The 19017-nt window shown below is 36.8% G+C and overlaps 1 protein-coding gene across 8 annotated transcripts in view; it reads left to right on the top strand.

Moving 5' to 3' along the window:
* Positions 1-19017, top strand: part of Ralgapa1 (Ral GTPase activating protein catalytic alpha subunit 1) — a 223021-nt gene that overhangs the window by 177313 nt on the left and 26691 nt on the right. For all 8 annotated transcript variants that reach the window (XM_031356026.1, XM_031356025.1, XM_031356021.1 and 5 more), the window contains 2 exons: positions 9101-9259; positions 10563-10690. In XM_031356026.1, the coding sequence (XP_031211886.1) occupies positions 9101-9259; positions 10563-10690 (287 nt within the window). The remainder of the gene's footprint in view (positions 1-9100; positions 9260-10562; positions 10691-19017) is intronic.

Here is a 19017-nt window from a genome sequence, read left to right as displayed (position 1 = left end):
ATATATATACATGTATACACACACACACACACATATACACACAAGCACACAACCCAAGCCCAGCCTGCCCAAGAGTGACAGTATCCATAGTGGGCTAGGCCCTCCCATATCAAGTTTTACTCAAGAAAGTGCCCCACAGACATGTCTACGGGCCAGTCTGATGGCTGCATTTTCTCAGCTGCTGTTCCCTCTTCCCAGGTGACCCAAGCTTATATCATGTTGACAAAAATTAACAAACACAGAAATTCTACTTATAGTTTCAGATCAAAATATAATAATTAATGCTACAAATTCTATTTAATGCTATATTCTATGTACAGCCCCAGCTTTTTAAAGTGTATTCCTGGTGACAAAGATAGAGGATAGAAATAGTGCTGCAAGTGGCTGCATGCCAGCTTGTCTCCCACCATGAGCAACTTGATCTGGACAGGGTAGCTGTAGCTTCTTTGCACACAATGAAGACTTAACTCCAGTGCTTAATCCCACATGCTTTGCCCACCTTTCTCCTTACCCTCTGATCACTGTTCCTGTCAGTTCTTACTGATTTACTAACCTGCCTTCACTATCTTAACCTTCCACCAAATCAGAGTTAGTCACATGTCTGAGACTCTGGATACTGAGGCTGCATGGTTTTTTCTTCAAGCTTCTTTATTCTCACACTTCTGTGACAGTTTCACAGTAAGATCTTTCGAAATCATTATAGCTAAAGAACCCCCTATACTCAAGAACACTACCACTTTGCCCTATACTGCCTTTTTAAATCCGTGTGGTGTGTGCACACATATGTGTGTGCACACTGGCGGTGCCTAACACATGCACATAGAAGTCAGAAAACAACATCAGATTATCAGTCCTCACCTCCCTCATACAGAAGAGGACTGTCAGGTTTGGGTTCAGTCAGAGAAGAAGTATCTAACCCTCTGGAGACTGGAGGTCCCAGGGAGTTTAGAGATCTGGTGAGGTGGGGGTGGGGAGTGGGGACATCCTCGTGGAGACGGGAGGTAGGGAGGAGGTATGGGATGTGGAACAGTCAGAGGGTGGACTGAGAGGGGAAGAAAATCTGGAGTGTGTATAAATAAACAAACAAACAAATTTTTTTTTAAAAAGACAGGGTCTCTCAGTTCGTTGCCATGTACACCTGGCTAGCTGGCCGGCAAGCACCTGCCATTCCTGGATTCTGGGGATCTAGACTCATGTCCTCTTACTTATATGTCAAACACTACTCACTAAGTCATCTCCATACTCCAGTATTATTTTCTTTATAGCACTTATCACTGTGCTATAAAGTTACCATATTTGCTTATTTTTATTATTTAAAATTTTTCATACAATATATGTTAGTACTGTTCTTCCTTCCCTATCCTCATATCCTTCCCACTTCCCTATCTACCCAGCTTCATGTTCTTTCAATCTCAAAAAAATACGAACCAAAGATTAAAAAAACAATAAAACAAAAACAAACAAAACAATAAAAGAACACACATAAACAGACAAATCATGGAGTTCATTATATGTAGCTAACTATTCCTGGCAATGGAGTCTCTCCTGAAGTGTGGTTGATATACCCAGAGTGTGGGCTATCACTCCATTGGAGAAAGCTGGTTTTCCCTTTCTTAGAAGGATCAATGCCACTACTTGCTTATTCTTTATACATTTATTTGACTCCCTACCAGTGGATATGGCTGTGCCAACTCCCCACATGCACACATTAGAATATCAAGGTCATGAGGACAAGACTTTCTTTACTATTGTATTTCTAGAACCTAGAACTAAGCCTATTTGCATTTAATGGATGAAAATGTTACTAAAGCTATCAAAGCCTCAAACTGAAAGAACTACGTGTGTATATATTATTATAATGATTGTTATAGCGTATTTAAATAAATGCCATAGTTAAGTACTTATGCTTCTATAGTATGTTCTTGTGTAATGTTAGAATGTAATGTCCATGCTATTCATTCTGTCAGTTTTATAGCAACCAGCAGTATTACTGGATACCACCTTATGTAAAAGCATAGAACTAGGTATACTGTGCTCATTGCTTTTAAGAATTTTTTTCTTCTTGGGGCTGGATGGATGGCTCTATGGGTAAAAGCACTTGCTGCTCTTCCAAAGGACTGAAGTTTGGTTCTGAGCACCCATGTTAGGTAGCTCACTACTCTTCCAGCTTAGTGCCCTGGCTTCTGCAGGTACTCATGCACATACCCATATATGAACTCACATACATAATTTAAAATAATAATAAATCAGTCTTTAGAAAAAGAAACTTTTCTTTGTTCATTGGGTTTTTTTGTTGTTGTTGTTTTGTTTTGTTTTGCTTTGTTTTGTTTTTTGACACAGGGTTTCTCTGTATAGCCCTGGCTGTCCTGGAACTAGCTCTGTAGACCAGGCTGGCCTTGAACTCTGCCTCCCAAGTGCTGGGATTAAAGATATGTGCCACCACACTGGAATAGAAAAAAACTTTTTTTTTTCAAAGATTTATTTATTTTATGTATGTGAGTACATTGTAGCTGTCTTCAGACAGCACCAGCAGAGGGTATCGGATTCCATTACAGATGGTTGTGAGCCACCATGTGGTTGCTGGGAATTGAAATCAGGTCTTCTAGAAGAGCAGTCAGTGCTCTTAACTGCTGAGCCATCTCTCCAGCTCGGAAACTTTTCTTAATTGATAATAATGACCCAGGTTGCAAATGAGTGTGAAAATATGTGGACTATAAAATTATAGATGATACTCAGGATGCTGAGACAGGAAGGTTGCCATGTGTTCACTCTGAGGCCAGCGTGGCTATAGTGAAACCTGGTCTCTATAGATGAGTGAAATAAGGGGTTGGAACAGTCGGAATCCTGTTTGAATTTCTTCATACGTGCTGTTTCTGCTTCCACGACTACTTCCACTTTTAGTTTAGATATTAACTTGTATGTAACTTCAGCTTTTAGTGCAAGTGCCGTTATAGGTTGTCCTTTGCTATTTGGATTCAGAGAAGTGTTCGGAACATTATCTATATCTTATTTACTGTTTGCTTGGTTATTTTACTGTGTCTTTTTCACAGAACCCAAATCTTTAAGGTCAGAGGTCATATCTATCAATCCTCCTAGGAGCATCTGCAAAAGCTAGTGCAGTGCATCCAGACAGCTTTCAATGCATATCTAGTAATGAAAGGAAGAAGGTAGATTGAATGGAAGGAGGGATTGAAAAAGAAAGGATCTTTTAAGAATTCATGAACTAGTTTAAGTATACACTGTAATATCTAACCTAGTGCAGCTGTAGGGATAGGAAAAGTACAAAAAAAGTAACACCTTTTTAAAATGAAGAGTTTGTTAGAGGTGTAGTGAGGAAACCAGTAGAATCAGAGAATACTCAAACTTTGATGGAGAGAGTATATATAATCAGTTGATAACCTGCTTTTTAAGTCAGAGGCAAGCTAACTTTTTTCTTTTTTAAAAAACTGGTTACTTTACTTATTTACATTTCAAATGTTATCTCCTTTCCCAGTTTGTCCTCCGAAAAACCCCTATCCCACACCCCTCCCCCTGCTTCTATGAGGGTGCTCCCCAACCCACCCTCTCCCACCTCACGGCCCTAGCATTCCCCTACACTGGGGCATCCAGCCTTCACAGGACCAAGGGCCTCCTCTCCCATTGATGTCAGACAAGGCCATCCTCTGCTACATATGCAGCTGGAACCATGGATCCTTCCATGAGTACTCTTTGATTGGTGGTTTAGTCCCTGGGAGCTCTAGAGGGTACTGTTTGGTTGATATTGTTTTCTTCCTATGGGGTTGCAAACCCCTTCAGCTCCTTCCCCCAACTCCTTCTTTGGGAACCCCATGCTCAGTGCAGTGGTTGACCATGAGCATCCACATCTGTATTTGTCAGGCTCTGGCAGAGCCTCTCAGGAGACAGCTATATCAGGGGCTCACATCAGCAAGCACTTGTTGGCATCAGCAATAGTGTCTGGGTTTGGTGACTGTATATGGAATGGATCCCAGGTGAGGCAGTCTCTGAATGGCCTTTCCTTCGGTCTCTGCTCCACTCAAGCTAACTTATGAGACAAGAATAGTTACTTTAGGTGATTTTTACATTTTATGACACTAAGGAAGTAAAGCATTAATTCTAGATTCCTTATTGATAAGATGAATGTATTATGCTACTATAAAGTGGGTGTCTTCATTCTTTTAAGCTCTTGTAACAAATGCCAGAGACTAGAAATGTATAAGGGGCTGGTGAGGTGAAGAGACTGGCAGACCCAGTGTCTGCTGGGGAACCACTAACCCGTTCACAGATGACTGAGCTTCTCACAGTAACCACATTTGTTAAAAGTGACACGCAAGCACTCCGGAGTCTTTTTTGTTTGTTTTGTTTTTGGAGACAGGGTTTGTGTGTAGCCCTGGCTCTCCTGGAACTCACTCTGTAGACCAGGCTCGCCTCGAACTCAGAAATCCACTTGCCTCTGCCTCCCAAGTGCTGGGATTAAAGGCGTGTGCTACCACCACTGCCTGGCTGAGTCTTTTTTTTTTTTTAATAGATACTAACCCCTTAAATGATCTAATCAGCCTCCCAAAGTCCCTACCTAGTAGGACTTAAATTCTTAATACCATCACAGCCAGGGCTAGGATCTCAGCATAGGAAAATGCATCTGGTCTGTAACAGAGGCAAATACCTGATTTTACAAAGGAGTACAGAGCAAGCCATCCCTCTGAAAATACCAACATTCATGAACTCCAGCAAAATAGGATTGTTAAGCAGATGGCTGTGAGCACTTAGATAATGAAGCAGTGATAATAGAAACCACTGTAGTAAGTTCAGTACAACTAATCACATCAGAATGAATTTGTGTTAATAGAATTATGAGATGAGGGCCAACCATAGACTGTGTGAATTTTGTGTGTGTCTGTGTGTGTGTGTGTGTGTGTGTGTGTGTGTGTGTATGTGTGTAACTTGAAGCACTGTGGTCTTATTAGTCTGGTATGTATGATGATGACTAATTGCATAATCATATTCAGAACACAAACACATACAGCAAGAGGCAGTATTGCAAAGTGGTTCAGCTTTGGGTTCTGGGGCCTGACTGCCTGGATTTTAATATTGTTTCTATCACGTAAAGGTTTGTTTTGTTTTGTTTTGTCTTAGCTAAACTGCTTCATTCTTTTAAGTTTCAATTGTTTAAGAGGCCCTTGGTCTTGTGAAGGCTCAATACCCCAGTGGGGTAGGGGAATGCCAGGGCCAGGAAGCAGGAGTGGGTGGGTGGGTGAATGGGGAGGGGGAGGGAGCTAGGGGGTGGTTGGAGGAGAAACCAGGAAAGGGGATAACATTTGAAATGTAAATAAAGAAAATATCTAATTTAAAAAAAGACTTTGAATTTATAGCTTAGAAAAACTAAAATACATTCTTATATTAAAGTTCACTCATTACAAAAAAGAGAAAAATAGTAATACTGATTGCACTTTTCTTATAATTATTATTAATATTAAGTGAATTGTCACAGAACATGTAGAATAGTATGCCCTTAATAAATAGTTTGTAATAAATAACCTTAATAAGTGAAAGCTATCTTTTTAAGCAGAATGAAAATTTGTAATTACTTTCTTATATAAACTATTTGACATTTTTGTTCAGACTTTAAATGAAGATGTAAGAATTTTAATTTTATGATAACCCTAATCTGGAAAAGAATGAACCAGCAAACTGAATAGCAGAATCCGACTAACAATAAACCTTAACAAGCTTAAAGATAACCTAGACTTGGCAGTATAAGTATGAAATCCTCTCTTTAAATTGAGCAATTGATTTTACCTGATTAAAGAACTTTGCAAGTGGCTGAGAGGGTAGAGCAACTGGCTGCCAAGCCTGGCAATGTAAATTCAATTCTCCTAGAAATCTACATATGCACTCAAGCGCTCACACACACACACACACACACACACACACACACATATCACAAACATTACACATACACACAATACAAACTAAATAATGTTTTTAATCTGGAACTGTTAAAGATTGTTAAAAAGAACTTAGCAAGGAAAAGTTTGAGTTGACTAACTGTTTATGATACCATAAAGTTTCAGAAAATAATTTAGTAACAAAGGAAGAAATAGTCCCATTAATGAGTTTGCTGTATTAGAGAATATATTGATGTTCTATTCCAAACATCGTGGTTTAATAGAAACATCAGTAAACTGAGAAAATAATCCAGGCAAATGGCACTTTAACCTGAAAAAGAAAAATGAAGATATTAAACTGATCTTCAAATACCTGAAAAGATAACTTATAGAATACATGTTGGATTCTCTTGGTAAGGCTAATTTGCAAGAACTAGTATCAGGAAAGCAAGGTTTGCTTGGTGTAAGAATATTAAGATGATTTGGGTTCGTTAAGGTAAAGTGGTCTAATTGTGAGCACTTACACTCCATAACGTTTAAAGAGTTTGAGCAGAGGCCAGGCATCTACCTTCAGGATATCACAGTGGAGCTACTATATTGGGTGTGAAATTCCTCCTTTAAGATATCTTTCAATATTAACATTCTATAATGGATGAAGAACTAGAGTGTACACATGCTGAATTTCGTTTTATTTTCTTCACAAACTAATACTAGCCATCTATATCCTATATTCTACAGTTTAGATTCCAGAGTGATGTCAGTAGCAGTTGAAGTGACTTCAGAAGAATACTTGGGTTACCAGTCACAGCAGTCTCAAGTGCTTGTACTAAAGCATCTATGTTTTTGAACTTAGGCAACAAGGCAGAATCGCTGTATTTGAGGCCACCCTAGTCCTCAAATAGTCCTAGTTTCAGGACAGTCAAAGCTATACAGAGAAACTCTGTCTCAAAACAAACAAAAAAGAAAGGAAGGAAATGAAAAGAATAAAAGAAGGAGGGAGGAAGACAGACAGAAGAAGAAAAGAAAAGAAAAAAGAAAGGCACTCCTTTGAGAAATTTAGAGTACAGGAAAACTTACTGAGTATGCATAAGACTGATCCTTTAAGCCCTTAAGCGGTAAGAAATAAATAAATATAAAATGGTATATAAAGTATCGGTACCAAATTTAGATACACCAAATTTGTTTGCTGACTTGCTTTTATTACTGGCATTATGACTTCTGTTACCTTTTGATCACTAGAAAGTCATCTTTCACTGGTCTTTCAAATTTTTCCAAAATACACAGCAATGATTAACAACATTTCAATTTCTGTTTAATCATTATACTTCAGGTTTTAAAATTATAAAAATGTCATATGATAGCCTAAACAACTATATTTTTAGCATTGGAATCTAAATAACAAAGGATTTTCATGAAAGTTTTTCCTTTAAATGTCAAACACATGTAGAATGATTTGTTGATGCACATGGTTCTATACAAAAAATATTATAATATCTTGACAAAAAAATGAGTTTTTTAAACTTCTAACAGACCTTAAATACTATATGGAAGATATTTGAAGACAACTTTGGATAAAAGATAATATAGTTGCCTTGTTCTCGTTTCTTTAGATAAGTGGCACTAGAAATTATAGATAATTTTGGCAAGAGTTCAAGGGTTAATGTAGCAGATAAATAAAAGGAATTTTCTGTAAATTGAGACCTGCATTATTTCAGTTGTCTTGTCTATCCTAACCTAACTCATTTAATTTTAAAAAGTAAATACTTAAATTCTTCCTGACAGTGTGCTCAGCTTTTACTATCATTTATTACTTCAATTATACTTGATATCACTTAGAACAATCTGCCATTTGGAAATCTCAGTATAGCCTGCAGCTTAGTATTAGATCTGGCTGCTATTGTAACATGTACAGCACATGACATTAATGTATCAAAATTAGATTGGATCATCCCTCCTGGTTAAATTTATTTCACATTTCTTTTGTATTCAGTTAACATAAACCTATTAGGGAAGCTGACACATGGGGATGGCTGTATAGGAAGGATATTTTTAAAGTATTTTGATTAAAAAATGAAATTATAGGGCCATGCCTTTTCTAGGTTTTGCAATCTCTTTTTTGCTTTTTAAAAATGGCACGAAGTTCAAGTCTGCATTTATGTCATTCCTGTATGTTATACTCAGGTGTAAGAAGTTAATTCCAGGGCTAAGGAGTAAGTAAAAAGATCCTTTGAAAAAAGTTGAACTTAGCTCCTCTTTTTGTTTTTATCAGACATTAAGTTTTTTTATCTACCTTATAGATTTAACCCAGAAATTACATATATAATAAATAGAAATTATCCATAACCTAGCTCAGAAGGACCTTATCCTTCTATCAGTTTCCAAGCTTTCACAGCCAGTGTGTCCAGTTACCTGGGAAGGATGGAGAGCCAGGGTAAAGCGTCTACCAGATATACAGTCACATGTTCCAAGCAGCAGAATCTATAGATAAACTAGATGATGAGATTGTATAGTAAAGTTGAGGTTTATACCATAATCTACATGAAGAAAACTCATTAATGTACAGTAAATTCATTTTTAAACAAGTTATTAGAGACAACTTTTAAATCTTTCCTTTCTTATAGTTTTAATTATCATAACAGAACTCTCATGATTGCCAGAAGCACCTTTGTAAACAGCACAAATATCTAAGTAACATTTTTAGGGCCCAATAAATATCAAGACATCTATTTGGAAGATTTTATGTATCATTGTGGGGGGTTACCTAAAAATTAACTTGTTAGACCAAAAATAACCAACTCTCTTGCTCATTAAGTGCTTGTAAAATTTATGAGTTGCCTTTTTGTTTGTTTGTTTGTTTCTCTTCTGGCTGCCTTCTCCGGGCCACCTTACTTACATTAGCACTGCAGAAAGTAGATATAATAAGAGGAGAAGAATCTCAAATCAGTTCCTTTTTAAACTAACCTTTGAGAATGGAATTGCATTGGTACAGTTGCCAGTTTAGAAGAGTTGTGCTGTGACTCTTGTAAGTTCTTCCTGTCTCTGACTGTGGGAGTTAAAAATGCCTGGTCTTCTGTTGTCCCTTGAAGACTTTGAGTGTTGTTATTTTATGTGTCACTAAAATGATCAGCCATTTCCCTTCTGGGTTTGATGTCACTAGTTGTATAATTATGCTCACATGGCTTTATAAAGTACTATAATCTATTTCCTTGATTTTCTAGTTGAGACATCTAGGAAATGATGAAGTACACATTGTTTGGTCAGAACATACTAGAGACTACAGGAGAGGAATTATTCCTACAGAGTTTGGTGATGTCCTCATTGTAATATATCCAATGAAAAACCACATGTTCAGTATCCAGATCATGAAAAAACCAGAGGTGAGAACTTCTTGGCTTCTGTCTTAGTAATAGATTTGCAGTTGTGGGAAAGGGAGTAAATGCAATGATTGCCACAGTTACAAGACCAGCATGATCTATTTAGCAGATCCCAGGCCAGCCTTTGCTACTTAATGAGATCCTGTCTGACTACAAATATTTTTAACTGTTAAGATGTTACCTCTCCTATGGTTGGATAGCTTAGACGTACCACAGGATTTCAACAACTATTTCAAAAACAATGTTGGGTTTTTTGTTTGTTTGTTTAGTAAGCCAGAAGTCATCTCATAACAATAATTTTGTGCAGCCTACAAACTGAGTGCTTTCTTGTGTTTTTATATTTTTAAGGCTTTTTATTAAAAAACAAAATTGAAGTATAATCTGACCACAGAGCCTAAAATACCGTCATCCTTGGGTAATTAATTATCTTGCCTTGAACCACCATTTGTGTCCACCATTTTTAAACAGGTCTGTTTTGTTGGGTTTTTTGCTTGGTTTTGTTTTTCCAGTATTGGTGCTTGCACATAGCTGGGTTAGCACTCTACCACTGACCTATATATTCACAGCTCTAATGTCAACTGGTAGGGTGACAATTATCAAAGCATAGATTTTGTTTTATAATTAGCCTAACCAAATACTTGTTAGGTTCTTTGCTTGTGTTAAGTTTGCTCTTTGTCTCTGTGACAAAATCCTAGGAAAAACATCTTAAAAGAGGAAAGATTTACTTGTCTCATGATTTCAGTCTGTGGTCTTTTGACCTCAGTGATTCAGGGCCTGTGGGTCAAAGATCTTGTTACCCAATCCCTTCTCTAGAGCCACCCTTCCAAACATGGTATTGAGCATTCAACATGAGTTTGGGGAAGACATTTCATGTCCAAACTATAAGAATAAAACTGGTAACTTACAAAAATGACCATCTGACTACCTACCTGTAAAAATGTTTATCTTTTTCTGTTTGCTTAATAGAGGAATTGATTGTGTGTGTGTGTGTGTGTGTGTGTGTGTGTGTGTGTGTGTGTGTACAGTTGAAACTACAAAGCTTTGGAAATTGGCAGAGGATATAAATTACTTAGTTATACAAAGCACATAGTCCTTTTGAATGGACACCCTTTGACCTTGGGAGTTTTCATTTGTTTTCCTAGTATGAGTGATTCATCATATAAAAAAATTGAATTTGAATAATATTTTTACTTGAAATAAACCAAAGAGGAAGCAAGAATGCATTTATGTGTAGAGGATCTTGATTGTTTTTATTATAGTCTTTCTACAGTTTAACTTTAAAATTATGTTCTGATCTCTCTATCAGGTTCCCTTCTTTGGTCCACTTTTTGATGGTGCTATTGTGAATGGAAAAGTTCTGCCCATTATGGTCCGATCCACAGCAATAAATGCTAGCCGTGCTCTGAAATCACTGATTCCATTGTATCAAAACTTGTATCCTTTTTAACTGTGTGGTTACTAGCATACATCTACTTTACAAAAGGGTAAATGTTTCCTGTGTATTAAGACTACAGTTTCTGTTTATTGATAAGTAGATGGCAGAGTTCCTCCCTAGTGATTGAGTAATTGTGATACTTGAGTGGTATGTTTCCTTAGATACTTTTAATAAATATTAATCTTTGGCTTAGTTAATTGGAATGTCATTATATGTCAAGCTCTGTGCTACTCTGGCCATGTAGAAATAATCCAATCATTGAAAACAACTCAATCTCCATGGAAAAACATACCATTTTTACTACATTGTTTTAAAAGAGGAGTGTGCAGGGTGTATACTAATAAGGGGCCAACCAGTGAGCTGGAAGTTGTATTCAGAAACACTCATGAGCAAAATGAAAATTGAACCAGTCTTAAATGGTAAATAATGAGATGAATGCGATTAAAAACCAACATGAGTCATGAAGGTATGTGAAGATGTAGACTGCTTAGGAACATGGCTTCTGGAGCTAGCCTATCTGACTGGTGCTGCTCCTCTGGAGTTACATTGCCTCCGCATATCCTTGAACCTCTCTGAACTCAGTGTGCTTCCCTAAGAAGTGAACTTAGTCATATTAACCACCTCATGGTCTTGGTCATGTCACAGAATCACGTTTAGTTTTTTTCCTTCTCTTCAGGTTCTAGAATTAAACTCAGGCCTTGCTCATGCTAGACAGTCACTCTACCACCAAGTCATAGATTCTATAAAAAGATTCTAATATTGTCTAGGCATTAATGTGAGTGCTAAATGAGATTTGTTGTAATTACTTAGAAATATTATAATTGATATAAAACATCTTCACCCAAGTCTAAGGAATTGCTTAATTGAGTTTTTATATTGGGCTGATTAGCTGCTTGAGGTGAATTCTCAGGCCTACTTTATGATATTTTTAATATTTAATCATACTGACATAGTGGTTACCACATTAGAGAATATTGTAGGATGAAAAGAAATAATTTCAATGAAAATAGTAGAAATGAACACTTTTTAAAGCAGCAAATCTGAACAGTTCTTATCAACAAAATTGCTTGTAGAATACTTAGAATAGGGGCTGGAGAGGTGGCTCAGCAGTTCCGGCCATGTCCTGCTCCTGCAAAGGACCTGAGCTTGGTTGCACATCATACAGCTCACAAGCATCTGTAATTTGAGCTCCATGATGCTTCTAGCCTCTTCAGGAACCTGGACTCATGCACATGGTCTGAGCCATCTACACACAGACACACTTAACATCTTCAAATAAAAATAGAGTGACAATATTACACAGACCAAACAAACCTCTCTACAGTGGAGGAAATTGTTTTTCATACCATTTAAGAGTGCTCAGCCCTCCATATCCAGGGTTCCACATTTGAAAAACTGAACCAGCTGTATGTGAAAAATACTTAGGAAAAAAGACTTCTTTTTCTTATCATTAGCCCTTTAACAATATAACAATTACTAATATGGTAATTATATTTGTGTGTTCATTACTATAAGCAATGTAGAGGTTGATTATATATAAATACTCTACCATTATACAAAGAGGAAGTGAATGTCCACAGGTCTTATTATCCATGGGGATTCCTGAAAAATTCTCCATATATCAAGAGAAGTAAAAATAGATATTCCTATCCCTCATTAATCTGAAGAACATATTATCTTTTGCAAAATGCACAAGATAATCTATATTCTATAGAATATTCTATATTCTAATTGTTGAGGAGGAGCCACATCTAGTAGGTGCTCCTACCCCCAAAGCTGTAAAGGCAAAGAGAGTGGGTCACTTCAGATCAAGAATTCAAGACAAACCACAGCATAGCATGACCCTATCTCAAAAGTATAACTGAACGAGTAGAGGAAGGGAGAAATGTTACGGGGAAATGACTTCTTTACTTGATTTTAACATAACGGTTTATATAATAAGTTAGAACTGGATACTTTTATTTAGAGATATTAAAGTATAGGAGCATGTGTTTTAATTTTAAGTAACATACTAATTTCAGAAATGTGCCAAATTTTAAAATGTATGTTTTTGACATCAGATTTTCAGTGAGAAGAAAATTGTGTATTCTAAAATAAATCAATATGCTTAACATGAATTATAGTAGGAATTGAAATAGAAGTTAGTTTTGAAAACCACCAGAGTTAATACTTTAATCCTCATCAAAAAAAAAGGTGAAATATAATAAACTCAATTGTATTTATATAATTATACTGCTGGGTCAGTTATCTTATGCACCATAATTGTGCCTACTAAGATTCCACAGCATAAATTGTGCTATTTATGATCATTAAATGGAGTTTAAATTTTATCCTAGGAACATCTTCTGTAACTATGAATCTAATGTTGTTCAGAAAATGAGGACAGTATTGATTGTCATATGCTGCCCAAATCGATCATGCTAGCAACCAGAATTACAGTAATCTGTCAGTATTGATGACTGTCTTTCAAGCTTTGAAACCTCTCCCTCACTTCACTTGTTGTTTCTTACATTACTTGTACTTGAAAAGCATTTTCATGCAACCTCTGATTTTGTCAGCTAGGTACTTTTGTCTCTTAAGCTCAATTTGTTGGTTTGATCATGCAATTAGAATTGAATTGCCACACTTGGGGGGCAGACCAGACAGACTCTGGGTAGCCATTGAGCCAGAGTAGTGTTTTGGGTTTGATCCTAGGCCCTCATTTTATTAGCTACCTAGAAAGAGTTCCAGTTTGTTTGGTTGCTTAGTTTGGGTTTTACAATGGTAATAAAAGCTTTTAGTTCATGGTCTTCTACAGCTTTTATTTCATGGTCTTGCCAGTTTTAACTCTATTCTTTAAGTAAACATTTGTTTGATCCTTAAAAAAGTTTCACTATGCCTTGAAAGGCACATGTGTTTAGTATAATGTTGTTATTGCTTGTGATCTTTCTGTTTTAGTGTGAGATTTACATATAGGAATTTTCAGAATTTATAGTATATAATCACATTACTAAATCCAGAGAAACAAAACTTGTAAGATGATGTAAGTCATCCTCTGTATCCGTGGGGAATTAGTTCCTGCGGATATAAAATATACAAATGGTTCAGTCCTTTCTACTAACTCATACATTTTTATTTAACCCACATAAAGTTCCTTCATATGTTAATCATCCTTAGATTGCTTATGATAACTAATACAATATAAATGTTACATAAATAATAAGAAAGATGTACTTTAAGGAATTGGCTTCCCCAGCTGTGGGGATTGGTAAGTACCAAATCTGTAGTCCTAGGAAGAGCTGATGTTGCTGTCAATCTTTTTTTTTTTTTTTTTTTTTTTTTTTTTTTTTTTTTTTTTTTTTTTTTTTTTTTTAAATTTATTTATTATATGTAAGTACACTGTAGCTGTCTTCAGACGCACCAGAAGAGGGCGTCAGAACTCATTACGGGTGGTTGTGAGCCACCATGTGGTTGCTGGGATTTGAACTCATGACCTTCTGAAGAGCAGTCGGTGCTCTTACCCGCTGAGCCATCTCACCAGCCCGTTGCTGTCAATCTTAAGGCAACTAGCAGTAGAATCCTTTCTTTCTCAAGTGACTTTCAGGTTTTTCTCAAAAGCTTTTGACTGGATAAGTCCTCCTGTGGAATGTGGGTGATCTACTTTACTCAGTTATACTAATTTAAGTAGTAATCACATCTAGACAAAAATAAGAACATCTAGACTGGTGTCCAACCAGTGTGTTCTTGACCCAGCTAAGTTGACACATAATATTCATAGACTTATTCTGATTTACCTTACATCTTAATTATTTATCTTATATAATTTGATAAAAGTACACAAACCATAAATATTTATATATAATGAAGTATTATACTTATTAAGAGGTCAGAAATATATATGTAGGGTTTTTTTTTCTTCAAGATACATTTACTAGGATGTCAGGATGGCCAGGTCTGTGGTGCTAGACTCAAGTATATTTATTGAAAGCTAGGGCTAGTGGCACATACTTATAAGTTCCAACATGGGGTAACTGAGATGGGAGGAGTGTGAGTGTGAAGCCACCTGGGCAATAATAGCAAGACTCTATCTCAAAAGAAAAATGATATATGTGAATGTGTATGTGTTTGTATATATGTATATATACACATGAAGCTATGCCCATATATATGAATATACACACATCATTTATACTATATTAGCAAATATTTTGAATTGATGCAAATATTCAGGTGGTACTTATCCTTATAAAGGTAATATTTAATAAGGAAGAATACAGATAATAATGATTGTAATGCAAGTGGGGTTACAAACAAGTTGGTATGAGAGTTCCATGGAGGAAGAAATTAGTGTGGAATAAAATCAGGAAAGAGTATGTAGAAAATCTGGGTCTCAATGGATAGGATTTGGGTAGATGGAATGTGACATATATGCTCTAATTCTTTTTTATTATTGTTGGTTTTGGTTTTTGAGACAGGGTCTCTCTGTGTAGCCCTGACTTCCCTGGAACTTGCTGGGTAGACAAGGCCTAGTCTTGAACTCACAGAAATTCATCTGCCTCTGTCTCTCAAGTGCTAAGATTAAAGGCATATGCCACCAGAACCAGCCAGTACTACAATTCTTGTGATTTATAGCCAGGGCTTTATATGTATCTATATATAATATATGTGTTATTCTGAGATATACAATATAAGGAATACTATATAGTTAAATGACATATTTAAAGAATACACCTAGGCTTAATACACTTTCCTATCACAACCAATATTATTTGGTTTTTCTCAGTCTGTTTAGATAGACTTTTTCTTAAATGCCAGAATTGGCTTTGTTTATCTTTATCAGGCAGATTACTAAATTCAATGATAATTCTTCAATTAGTCGCAGTTTGTTAGCCCTGCAGTTCTACTGTTCAGATGTAAAGGACCTGTTGCACAAGTGTGAGAGCCAAAGCTAAATGAATGGTAATTGATTGGCTCCACTAATGCAGGTCCCTTCATTATGATAGGACATTGTAAAGCTCCTTAGGGGGGTCCCATCAATATTGCTGCCATTTCCTGTTAAAAGAAAATGAGTTTCTTGAAAAACTACCTAATTTTATGTATTTACTGTTCTTTGTTAAGCATTTTCTTAGAAGATAACATCAATAAATATGGACTATCCTTAATTTAATCTCTAAGAAGGAGATAATTATAGTACCAAACTCAAGATTAGTGTAAGGATTAAATAAAACTATCCAGTGAAGCACTAGGCATCCTGCCTGTCATCTCTAGCAGCAGCTCAGAAAACTGTAGCTGTGTGGGAGCTAATGATGTTAGTACTGTCTAAAGCACAGGCCTGGGCGTGCTGAAGGCTTGCAGTGCTTCTCTGCCTACTGCAGCAGATGGACATTTGGTTGATCACCTGTAAACTGTTCTTTTTATCTTGCCCTCCCAGCCTCATAGTTCTTATTATAGCTTTGTCAAACATGCCTCATACTTCAACCCCATATTTGTTCAGCTAAGCCAAATTCATTTTCTATAAATGCTCATTTTTTAAAGCTCCTAGAATATGTACCCCTGCTATTTTCTACCTAATATAGTCTTTCATTATGACTTAAATGATACATCTTGAGAGGGGCAAAAAATTAAAATTAAAATAATTTCTCCATTAAGCAAACTTATTGCTCACACTGCCTGAAAACATTTTGTATACTTATGTATTTGTACACATATGTATACGTCTCTCTTTCCTCCTGATTTCAACTGACTTAGCACAATGTCTGGCCTATGGTAAATAGGCAGTAACATACCATAACAAAACAAAGGCTATCAATAATGGGTAGATTCCTAACTATTTTTTTCAGCAGAAAAATTTTACTCATTATGCTCTAAAAGTTCACATGTTCTTTTGCCTGTTTTTAAAGGTTTATTTCTGTTTTTAAGAGAACATGCGTGCGTGCATTTGTGTACCATGTGTCCCTGTATGTATGTGTGTATTTGTGTGTGTGTGTGTGTGTGTGTGTGTGTATTTGTACATATATGAATATGGAGGCATCAGGTCTCCCTAGAACTGAAGTACAGGTGGTTGTGAGCCTTCCACCATGGATGCTGGTAAGATCCTCTACAAGAGGATCAGTATTTTTAACTACTAAGCCATCTTTCCAGCCTAGTATCTATGTTTGAAAAGTTTTTTAAAAAAAACTTTTTATTTGTAACTTAGAGTTTCAAATTTATATTAAAGTAGGTTGCGTGGGGCTAGGAAGCATGGTCCAGAGGTCACGCACTTGAAAAATGGAGTTCAGTTTCCAGCACCCATGAGGAAGATCCTACCTGTTTGTAACAGCAGTCTCACAGGATCCAGTACCTTCTTCTGAACTCCACTGAGACAGGCACGCACATGGTATAAAAATACGCATGCATACAAAATGAAGTAAATCTTTAAAAATATTATAACTTGGCTGCCCTTTGTAGAGTACACTGGATGGGAGAAGTGAGGACATCTAGAACCAGAAGAAATCACTTTGGCACACTAATAGCACAACAGCGTACACATGGAAAAGGTCAATTTTGTTTGGTTGGTTTTTGTTATTTGAAAAAGAGACCTGCTGTGTAGCCCTGACTGGCCTAGTATTTACTGTGTAGACTAGACAGGCCTTGCATTTAGAGATCTGCTTGCCTCTGCCTCCTGAGTACTAGGATTAAATTGTGCACCACCATGTCCCATGAGTTTGTATTTTGACTGTTAGTCAGTGCATTTTTATTAATGAGCATTATATTTAATGAGGATCATATATTTTCACAGATGAATGATAAAAGATAAGGGGCAAAGAGTATCTTTTAGAGAAAAGTGAGCCAAGACATGTCTGTCAATGGCAGTTGTTAGTGTCTTCTCCAAAATGATTTTGTGCAGTTAGTTCCAAATGCTCCCATATCCTTACTAAAGGCAAGAAAGGTCTGAGCCACAGGTGAGCAGTAGAGGGAGCTGCAGTTCTATGGGTGCTGGGGAGTAGCCCTTAAGCTCACTGCTGGAACATTTGTACCAGTATATTCATGCCATTAGCAGTTCTACAAGGAGCCTCCCTATCTGATGGCATACTGCACACTTTCTAAATCACTGTTCTGAGCCTAATGGAGAAATTGGTTAGCTGGTAAGTTTTCAGAAATATGAAAAGAAAGTCTTTTGTGTCCTTGCAGCCATTGTATGATGGTCATTGTTGTGTTAGGACTTCTCTAAGAGTTAAATGCTCTTCTTGGCCTGCCTGTTCCTAGTTGGAGTATTTATGTCTTCTTCTGTGTTTAAGACATGGGTATTGCTGTCAGGAATTCTTCTGCATTCTTTCGTATCCCGTTGACCTGGATTTTGTTTGCAACCCTAATAGTATCTCTGCAAACAAAGCAGTTCTTTAAACAGATCCCCTGGATATGTATTGCACTTCTATAGTGACACTAATATATTCCCTACCCTACTATGTGCGTGGTTTGTTTGTTTGTTTGTTTGTTTTCATTTTTTTTCTTTTTTAGCTCTTTCTTTCATTGGGTGGAAACCTTGTTGATAACACTAATTATCTAATAGATTCTTTTCAGTCATTGTAGTAATCTTTTGTCACACATTTTTTTAAGTTATTGTTGGTTTGGAAATAACATATCTAACTTATGCTTTCAACAAGAAAAAATAAATAAAAGCAACTAAAAATGGTGGCAAACACCTATAGAAGCAACTACTTGAAAAGCCGAGGCAGGAGGTTCACAAGTTTTAGACCAGACTAGAATACATAGTAAGTTCACTATGTCTCCAAGTTAAAAGACCAAAAGTTTTCTTTAAGGGGTCTGTAACTTGATGGAAGAACACTTGCCTAGCATATATAATTTTCTAATAATGAAAAGATGTTGATGGAAGAAGAGGAGGAAAGGGGATCCCAAAAATAAAAAGCAAGGAAATAAATGTGAAAGTCTATGGTATGCCACGGACTGGGGTTTCTTACGGGGTCCCTTGTTCCGCGGGACGATGGGTTCTGGCCAGGTGTGCACGGGATTCAGCTTTGACAAACAGACTAGACACGAGTGGTGTAGGGTCTGAGTGTATTTCTCAAAAATGACATGAGGCTTTTACAATCATTGCAAAAGAGAAAAATGAAAAATCTGGCAGCTCAGTAGTCAAAGTACATCTGAGGCCATCTAAAACACACTAGGTCTAAAACAGCAGCCATCTCCTCTGGACTGGCACAGCATCCCTGGCTCAGAGCATGCTCGGGCCTCATGAGCCGGGCCGGAGTCCTGGGGGCCTGGAGGGCTGCGGGTGCACGAGCCAGGAGAATAGAGGCTTGAATCTCGAGTCCTCAATGTTGAATCTTCAATGTTGAATGCTCGAATC

This window comes from Mastomys coucha, unplaced genomic scaffold (assembly GCF_008632895.1).
Source record: "Mastomys coucha isolate ucsf_1 unplaced genomic scaffold, UCSF_Mcou_1 pScaffold6, whole genome shotgun sequence".
NCBI lineage: Eukaryota > Metazoa > Chordata > Mammalia > Rodentia > Muridae > Mastomys > Mastomys coucha.
Note: the sequence above shows the minus strand (reverse complement) of the source record. Positions and strands in the feature narration are given on the sequence as shown.